The 10216-nt window shown below is 35.1% G+C and overlaps 2 protein-coding genes across 4 annotated transcripts in view; one reads left to right on the plus strand and one right to left on the minus strand.

Annotated features, from left to right (window-relative positions):
- The window catches only part of LOC101739334 (cytohesin-1), a 66833-nt gene extending 66068 nt beyond the window's left edge, over positions 1–765 (minus strand). The window contains exon 1 of the mRNA XM_004932427.5: positions 7–765. Coding sequence (XP_004932484.2) covers positions 7–85 — 79 coding nt within the window. The 5' untranslated portion in view covers positions 86–765. The remainder of the gene's footprint in view (positions 1–6) is intronic.
- Positions 766–956: 191 nt separating this feature from the next.
- LOC101739561 (ubiquitin carboxyl-terminal hydrolase nonstop) lies at positions 957–8919 on the plus strand. 3 transcript variants are annotated; one of them, XM_062673378.1, is made up of 8 exons: positions 980–1643; positions 2100–2259; positions 2977–3212; positions 3488–3653; positions 4656–4766; positions 5247–5386; positions 5464–6102; positions 6428–8919. In XM_062673378.1, exons 2-8 carry the CDS (start codon positions 2140–2142, stop codon positions 6480–6482), a joined length of 1467 nt encoding a protein of 488 aa, XP_062529362.1. In that variant the 5' UTR covers positions 980–1643; positions 2100–2139; the 3' UTR covers positions 6483–8919. The 3 variants fall into 3 exon arrangements, with proteins under 3 accessions (XP_004932485.1, XP_062529362.1, XP_062529363.1); XM_062673379.1 differs by having other exon boundaries at positions 980–1521; XM_004932428.5 differs by having other exon boundaries at positions 957–2259.
- The last annotated feature ends 1297 nt before the right edge of the window (positions 8920–10216 follow it).

The raw sequence follows: 10216 nt of genomic DNA on the forward strand, positions 1-10216 counted from the left end.
ACTCACCCGTATGAGTAAATGGATCAGTATGATTATTGGGACCATTGCTTCCACTAAGGGATAGATTTTCAAAATCACTTATCATTTCTCAAAATAATTTAAAAACAGTAAACAAAAGTTTACATCATTATTGAATGACTCGCGGCCATATTTATTTACAACATTTCAACAAATAGCTTGAAATATAGATTATACACTTATGCTTGAAACAGCACTTAAGTACCCAAAGAAATGTCTACTCTATCGAAAAGTTAGTCTCGCTTCCACAAGCGAACTAGAATATTTTAGTTTCACTTTTATAGCAATGGCCACCCTGTTCATGCTTAAAATATGATAATTTGGCCAGTTAAGCTGTCTTTGGGTTCCTTTATTATTCCTTTTATCTCGTAAAAAGCTGCTATGTGATTCACCATTTACATTAAACAAGCAGCGTTATCTAAGTATAAAACATTTGTATTTATTAGTGTTATATTATGACCATCCACCCAGCTTAAATCAAAGGAGCTATGCGTTCGGGTCTGAAGGGTTTACAGGCGTTGTTTAATACAATTAAAATATTGACCCCAAATCGCAAGATGAGAAATCCGCGTTATTAACACTCATAAATTCATCTACGCAATAAAGAAAATCTGTCAATCTTTTGCATGTGATGTACAGATTTCTTTTTTTGAGCTGAGTTGAACTCCCTATTGCATGTTAGAGCCATGGATTTTTTTTCCCTACCTAAGAGGCTATTCCAGCTACGCCCGAATGGTTGGAGCTCACGGGCTCAACCTGAGAGAATTTGCTAACAAGAGCCCTAGCAAGAGTAGTGCTTCGCAGAATCTACCAAAGGATTGGAATCGTGACCCACTGAGAAGATCCAGCCAGAAACTTATAGAGGATAGAACTCCATGGTTAGAACTCGAATATATTAAGTGTATAATCTATGGTTAGAACAAATGTAATTTCTCTATGGACTTTTTGGCGGGAACGCGAGGAGTGAAGTTGTGTGATTTGTTTTATTTTGTCTATTTAGTGTTTCTTCGGGTTTAAATGTGTAATAATGGTGGTTTATTAACCGTTTAATATCTGTGAAGGTGCACAAATGTGGGAAAATGAAACAAAGCCGCTGGACGTAACTTCTCGGGATCCTCCAAAAAGTCCACTGAAAAATCTTAGTAAATGACCACCATTTTACTGAGATTAGATTTCATCTCATATCATCTCATTTAATTTCATCCTAGTTGATTAATGTCACAAATTAATCATTTTCATTTCATTTCACTCCATAATATCATTTTTCATAAAATTAAGAATATAGAATAAAATAAGACATGACTTAAAGGTCTCAGTTACCAGGTCATAAAATCTCTTAAAAAAAAATAATTTCTCTATGTATGTATAGTCCGGTGCGTTGAATCGTTATAATCTACGCAGCACCTTACCGACACCCCGCGGACTTTTTGGTGGGAACGCGAGGAGTGAAGTTGTGTGATTTGTTTTATTTTGTTTATTTAGTGTTTCTTCAGGTTTAAATGTGTAATAATTGTGGTTTATTAACTGTTTAATATCTGTGAAAGTGCACAAATGTGGGAAAATTAAATAAAGCCGCTGGACGTAGCTTCTCGGGATCCTCCAAAAAGCCCCCTGAAAAAATCTCAGTAAATGACCACCATTTTACTGAGAGTACTGAGATTATGTTTCATCTCATATCATCTCATTTCATTTTATTTCATCCCAGCTGATTAATGTCTCAAATTAATCATCTTCATTTCATTTCACTCCATAATATCATTTTTCAAAAAAATAAGAATATAAATTAAAATAAGACATGACTTAAAGGTCTTAGTTACCAGGTCATAAAATCCCTTAAAAGAAAACACACACACACCCCGCGCCCCGTTCACAGCTTAGAGTCAAATAATTTCATTCAAGTCAGCTTCAGCAGCATAGATAATATACCTCCTGATATACCGATCAGCAGTCAGATTCGATTTCTTGGTTCAGAATTTTAAATTTTCATTTAATTGCTTGTTTTCAGTATTAGTGTTTTGTTATTTTTATTTTGGTTACCGACCGTCATTATCTTATTATGCTTTCATTCTAATTTCTGTCAGCGAGATATCTTTGTAACCGGTGAATTTACAAGCCAAAATAATGAATGACAATGGTTGCATACACCTAAATAATTTTAAGGCTGCTAAAGGCACTAACCCATATAAAATCGTACATGCATTTTTTGTTTCCTGTACGTCGTATGAAGCACGGAGATACAAGGTAAGATACTTCTTTTAAAAGAAAAGCTATATTTAAAAAAATGCGAAAGACCTGTACAAAAATGTTTCTGCGCTGCAAATTGTTCCAATAAAACTGTTTGATTTGTTTATGAAAAGTAAAGAAAAATGAGAAAAATAAGGATTGTTTTATTAAACTAGTATGAAATTATGTGAGATATTTTTGTGCTAAAATCTGTAATCAGCTGATTAGTGATCTTTGACCTCGAAACAGCTGTTTGCGTTTAGTCGCAATTACGATGCGCCGTTCAATCTTGAGCGTTGCACATTATTGATTTTACTTCAGCAACATTGATATTAACTACAAATATGATTTCTTTGTCATCCATTTATGTGTTTCAATGGTAAATTTAACTAAACAGCACAGAATTGTGTTCTGTTATTAGAAATTTACACATAAGGGGAGGAATTTATAAAACGCGTGGTCTTTATTCGTGATAGCTTAGCGTAGCTTTCATATAAATACTATAAAATACACACGACTCGTGATTAGCCCGGCGACGCTGACATGGTCTCTCTAGAGACTAGACCATCAGCTTAGGTAGTAAAAAAAAATAAAAAGATTAAAAAACGATTTGCTTTTTCAGAAGTTTCTATAATTACAATTCTTGTACTAATAACAATTTAAGTAACAATGCCATTTAAATTAAACTAATTGTTAGTAACAATTGCACACAACATTGAATGATTGATGTTTCAGGCAACATCCTGTCTCTGCTTTGCTTGTGGCCAGCCTGGACCTCGTATGCATTCATGTCTCCACTGTATCTACTTTGCATGCTATGCTGGTCATATTCAAGAACACTCCAAATCTAAGAAACACTTCCTGTATGTTGACCTTAGCTATGGAAATGTCTTCTGTGCTCAATGCCAAGACTACATTTATGATAGGGAGCTTACTGAGATCGCTGCAATACATAAGGCAAAGGAGGCTAAGTATGCATCTTTTATTAAACAAATATAATTTACCTAATTGTACAACAGCAAGGAATTTAGATTTTTAGATTTAGATTTTTATTTATTTCACCAAACATAATATACAACTACAAAAGAAATTGATCATTTTAATGATAAATAGATATATATATTGACAAAGATATATGTAAATCTTAAATTGTATTGTTTTTCAATCGAACTGTACCACATTCTGTACTAATACTATACGTTACTACCTCAACTGTGATTTGTAAAACGTTTACATTTTGGTGCAGGTCCCTTGGTATAAGCATACCTTTTATGCCATGGTTACCAAACCATAATGAAGCAATGGCTCTTCGTCGCCTACGTAAACGGCGCCTTATCAGTCCTCATACTACAATAGGTTTACGGGGCTTACAGAACCTAGGATCAACATGCTTCATGAACTGCATTGTTCAGGTAACTTATTTTAGATGGTTTAAAAGTGTAATCCATGAAATAAAATTATGTGTTATCTCTTTATTTATTATTTACCTAAGTAAATTAAAAGTTTATACAAGTATTTTTCACACATTTTATATAATATTTCTACTATTCAGTTCTGAGATACATTTCAAGTAAGTTTAAGTTTTAGGTATGTTGTTCATCTAGACAACACTTTAAAATCAATTGAACAAGCTGTTTTTCATTTAAAATCTTGAAAAAGCAGACAAACACAAGACTGCAAGTTAATCTGCCTTTTTTTTATTGTTTAGATGGGGGGACGAGGTCACAGCCCACATGGTGTTAAGTAGTTGCTGGAGGCCATAGACATATACAACGTAAATGCTGCTGCCCATCTTGAGATATAAGTTCAGTATAGTTACAACGGCTGCCCCACCCTTCAAACCGAAACGCTTTATTGCTTCACGGCAGAAATAGGCGTGTTAGTGGTACCTACCCGCGCGGACTCACAAGAGGTCCTACCACCAGAATTACCCATATTATAATTTTGCGGGTGTCATTTTTATTACACAATGTTATTCTCTCACTGTGGAAGTCAATCGTGAACACTGGTTAAGTAGAAATACGTACTTCAGAAAAATTCAGAAATCAGAAAAATTGGTATCCGCCTGCGAGATTCGAACACCAGTGCATCCCTAGATACAAATGCCGACGAAGGACGTCTTATCCTTTAGACCACGACGACTTATAAACTCACGACTTACGAAACGGCTTATATTCTCAGCAACAAGCTTCAAGTTTCAGGTCTCTCCTTCATTGACAAGTTGGCTTAAAAACAAAATTTGTGTGAACAAACAAACAAAGACAGACCAAGACAGTAAACATAAAATGGTTCTCTGAGTGTTAGGTATTAACAAACTTAAATCATTAATTTCTCATCAAGTGAAAGTGATTATAATTTGTCAGTGATTTGAATCTATTATAACACATATAATTAATAAAAGTTTCATGTTTCAGACACTAATTCACACTCCACTCCTGAGAGATTATTTCTTAGCAGAAAAACACAAATGTAAGTCGCAAAGTTCTAGCAAATGCTTGGTGTGTGAAGTTTCCAAACTATTTCAGGTAATATTTGTTTTGGTGATCCTCTAAATTACATTATTACCAATGTAGGGCAGTAGTACAGAGAAATATATCATTTCATTTTCACTAATAAGGAGGTAGTGGTCTATTTTTCTTCTGTCTTGTATTTGTAATTTATATAATGTGTTCTTGTCTACACATACAGACAAACAAGTACACAACAATTTTAGCATAATATTATGTTTCAATAAAACTCAATCAAATACTTCTGTTAGCATTGTTAAATCCACAAAATATAGTACTCATTTGTTGAAATTCCTGACATAACCTACTTTTAAGTAACAAGTTTCATGTCAAACAGATAAATCATCTGCAAATATTAAGGATGAACATCCAAAAAAATGCACTGACTTCAATATAAATATTTAATGAGTCTGAACAAACAATTTTGATTCGATATCACAGACATAATTATAGTTTATTTAATTTATTCGTACAGATGTAGATGACTATGTTTTCTAGGAGTTTTACTCTGGAGCAAAAACACCGCTGACTTTGCATCGTCTATTACACTTAATATGGACTCACGCCCGTCACTTGGCTGGATATGAACAACAGGATGCTCATGAATTCTTCATTGCCACTCTTGATGTGCTGCATAGGTGAGTCTGAAATTGCAGACATAAGCTAAACTCATTAAAACACTTTAGTTCTTGACATATTCCTTGTAAATTTACAGACATTGCATGAATGGAGTAGAAGATACAGAAAAAAAGGAAAATGGGCGTTGTAATTGCATTATCGATCAGATATTCACCGGCGGATTACAAAGCGACGTCGTGTGCACCTCCTGCTCTGGAGTCTCCACTACCATCGATCCGTTCTGGGACATCAGTCTTGACGTGGCCGGGCCGGGTTCCCTGCAAGCTTGCTTGGAACGTTTCACCAGAGCCGAACACCTGGGCTCGGCGGCGAAAATAAAATGCTCCAACTGTCGCGCCTACCGTGAATCCACCAAGCAGCTGACTTTAGAGACTTTGCCGATCGTAGCGAGCTTCCACCTCAAACGTTTCGAGCATTCGTCTCAGATCGATCGGAAGATATCCGCCTTCGTATCGTTCCCGGCTGAGTTAGACATGACTCCGTTTATGTCGTCGCATCGTCGTGCCGTCGACGTGGGCGCGGCCGAGAACAATAACACCCCGGAAGGAATGTTCGAGGACAACCGCTACTCTCTGTTCGCGGTGGTCAATCACTTGGGTTCGCTGGACGCAGGGCACTACACCGCATACGTCAGGCAAATGAAAGGAAGCTGGTTCAAATGCGACGACCACATGATTACTAGGGCGTCACTTCGAGAGGTTTTAGATAGCGAAGGGTGAGTGTGTTATTACTTGAAATTTTACAAGAGTACAATTTGAGTTTTTTTTTTATTGCTTAAATGGGTGGACGAGCTCACAGCCCACCTGGTGTTGAGTGGTTACTGGAGCCCATAGACATTTACAACGTAAATGCGCCACCCACCTTGAGATGTCACTTCTAAGGTCTCAGTATAGTTACAACAGCTGCCTTACCCTTCAGACCGAAACGCATTACTGCTTCACGGCAGAAATAAGCGGGGTGGTGATACCTACCCATGCGGACTCATGTACTGAGAGTGTAGGAGATGTAGTGTGAGTAAAGTTTTTTTTTTCTTTTTTCAGATATCTTCTGTTTTATCACAAGACTGTGTTGGAGTATGAATGCGACGTTTCTTAAAAGCTTTTGTTAGGGAGCTTATTATTACTATTATTCTAAATCATGTATCTGTCTGATGGTTACGCAGTGTATCCATCGTTTCTTTGACGTTATTGTACGAAGGGAAACGTATAACTTTTTGGACATTATGTAAGAAAAAAAAGTCATATTTTCTAGTGATATTAGTACATAGATGATAAAAAGTCTCGATAATCCTTATATTTAATTTTGCCCTGCAAAATTATTTACGAATTTGTTAGTTTGTAAGCTTTAATCTAAACGTACGTAATTTATGTAGTGACTGAAAATTATTTGCTAACAGCAAGATATTTATCTGCCGTTACGAGGAACAAATCTTTTATGAATCTTAAATAAATTTAGCTTCCTGTTGCGTTTAAAGCAGCTTAAAACAGTCATAGGCACCTATGGTTTTTAAAGTAACAGTAGTAAAAACATTTTCTGCATAACCTTACCTGTTCAATAAATGTATTTAAATGTTGTTCAATTGAAGTGTTATTAGTGATAAGGTTCATGTGTGTGTGTATTTGACGCGGAGAGCGTATCATTCCTAATTTGTTGTGCGAACAAACAATTCAATCTACCTCGCTGTTTTATCATTTATGGCATTTGATTGGAAGCCTGTATTGTTTTTAAATCACATGTGAGTGTTGCTTCGTTTTAATGAAATTAATTTTACCCGTATAACATTATGATAACTTCACTATTAGTTTCTAGTATTTGATTCATTTCCTGAATAGTAAATAATTTAAGTGTTTTATTGTGGCTCATATACTACGCATTATTGCTATGTTCCATAACGCCAAGAAGGCACATTAATTTTTTTTTTTTTTGTGTATCTGGCTTAAACTGGAAATATAGTGTAATGTGAGCGCCGCTAGAACTGGTGTGATCTTTAATCAGCTCGTGTGTAGAGCACAACGGTGTATAGAGACAAAATGTACAAAGAAGTAATTAAGGTCTTGCATAGATATAAGCCGCGCCAATAAAGAAACGAATCGAAAATGGCGTGTATGTACCTGCAGTGACAGATGGTAGGGTCAACAAATAAAAAAAAAGATAGAAGGAAAAATTTGTTTATTGTAAAAAAATAATGAGAATGTACTTTACTTTACTTTATGCCCTGGCAGAAGGGGAGGTGTCTCATCTGGAATTCAACTTGCGTAGACACTTGCTGCCAATCTAAGACGCACAACTCGAAAGCGAAAAAACTCGAACTCAACAAAGTCAGAACTATTTTTTTTTTGCATGCAGTACGCGCCGTGTGCGACTATAGACAGCAATAGTTTAAGAGTGAGAGCGCATGATCGCCGCCGCCATTTTAGATTCGGTTCTTCATTGGCGCGGTTTATAAAGCTATCCAACTTCTCCATCGGTCTGTGGTAATAATATTTTATTTTGAGAATTGGATTTTAAGTGACAGGACCGACGTCGTTGTCCATTTTTGGTGTGAAGGAACCTTGTTTTTGAGTTTGATGCGTCTAATTTTATATCATTAAGGCATCGATGATAATATCTCAACATGTCTTGCGACATTCATGCTGTTATGTCTATAGGCTTCAGTAACTACTTTGTCTAATTTAAACTAGGCTTTTACAACAAAGACACACTTCATTTTATTTTACTTATTTAGCAATGATAATTATTTTTAAAATACTCTTATACCCTGTACTATGTATTTCTTAGTTATTCTGTCTCTATACATAAACCCACCAATTTGTAATGGTTTAAGTAGTTGGTAATTATGACTGAACTGACATTAGCTTTATGTGATATTTAATATTTATGACATGTATTAAAATATAGTTAGCTGTATGAATTTACAACGATATTAAGAAAACTAGATTTTTAATTTTACAATTTGTTTACAATCAATTAAAAGTTCGATATATTAGTCGATCATAGTTTTTAATGTTAATTTTAGTGTTTTTCTGTCGCCAATACAAATATGTACATACTTGATAATATTAATAATGTTTCAGATTGTCTACATTAATGCAATATTCATAAGTTCCTATGATCTTCATTTTATTAATATGGTCGACTAATTTATTCAACGATATATTTTGCATTTGTGTTGATTCGATCCGAACCTATTCAATTATGAAATGTAAGAAAAATAAAATAATGTGAATTAATTAATACGCATTGCGTTTAACATTTTATATGGAATCAAGATCCTTATAATGATTTTAGCAATTGATGTGAATTATAATATCTTAATCCAACTTTTTATTTTACTTGTGTAGAATATCTGGATTGTATTTTATTTAATCACTCCGTATCTCTGTGTATGTGCGTTAGTTCCACTATGGCTATTTTACATGTAGGTGTAACATGTACATTATTAATGTTTTGAATAAGAAGATCAATATGTGTATACTGTCTGTATTCGATGTCAGAACTATATTAAAATTTAAAGCGTAACATACTATGAAAAGGGTGTTTTACTTTCTCTTGCTATTAATATCTTACCTGTACTGGTCTTGGTTATGAATCTGAACTAAAACCATGAAAAATTACCTTGGTTAATAATAATAAAATATTAAAAGTATAGCTCGGTTACAATATCTCTGGACCTCGCTGGAATGTGAAACCCTCCCCATTTCCCTTTCGCCAGGTCCATAGGTAATGTAACTAACTGGGTTTTATTGTCGAATTTGTGTTTGCATTATGGTGATTTTGTGGTGATTTTTGTAAGTTACATGAACTACGTGTCGAATCGCATCAAATTCGTTTCTTGAATAATTATTGAATGTTTAAAATTGCAACGAAGCTTGTTCAATCAATTGCGGGCAGCGACATATTGAAACGCAGTGCGAATAGCAACCATAGATTATAAAATTAATTGATAGCAACTGTCCAGCTAGCCGATATCCGGGCCGGAGTCCTCAAGAGCTGAACAGTTTTCTTAGTACGAGTTTTTTAACGTTCTCGATAGCGTAAAAGTTAAGCCAATTTTGTATGCAATTGGAACAGCGCCCCTAACGGCAAACATAGGCAAACGATCCCATTCCGTACAAATATGAGCTAACTTTTACGCTATCGAGAACGTTAAAAAACTCGCACTAAGCACACGCGAGAAATAAATGTTCCGCAATATTTTTTTTGCTTTATGGCGGATAATCTAATTATGCGTATTAGTCCAAAGTGTCATTATAGTTAACTATTAGCAAACAATTTACAAATTAAATTCACGAATATCAATACATATTTGACAACCGAACTTATAGTGCCCGTTGGTAATAATTTCGAAGTATCTTACTAATAAGTCCGTTCCACTTTAAGATTCGACCTTTTTTTTCGTAAAGCTAATATCACTGATACCCCTTTAACCATCTGTACCTATCCCATCGTCAATTTCCAGTGAGCCAGTGCGTGTAGGTGGACCTATCACGACATTACTTATCTGAGCCATAAGCAATCACAGGGATTTCAGTTTGGTGTTGGTTATATCAAAGTATTTGAGGGTCCATCGCAAAATGTAAGCAAGCTAGTCATTTTAGGATCAATCTTTTGTATCTGCATCCACAAATGATGATTAAAATTATTCGCAATATCAAGATTTCCCCATCTGCGACATCCCTAATGGGAATTTGTCTAGTGTCTCTAGATGGGCAGTAAAACCAAAACCGGATATCTATGAGGGCCGGCAAATGCTTGACATCAGCCAATATATTTTTTTGATTTGATTTGATTTGTTCTGCTCGTACGCACTCGCCTTCTACGCGATCCAA

This window comes from Bombyx mori, chromosome 17 (genome assembly GCF_030269925.1).
Source record: "Bombyx mori chromosome 17, ASM3026992v2".
Lineage (NCBI taxonomy): Eukaryota > Metazoa > Arthropoda > Insecta > Lepidoptera > Bombycidae > Bombyx > Bombyx mori.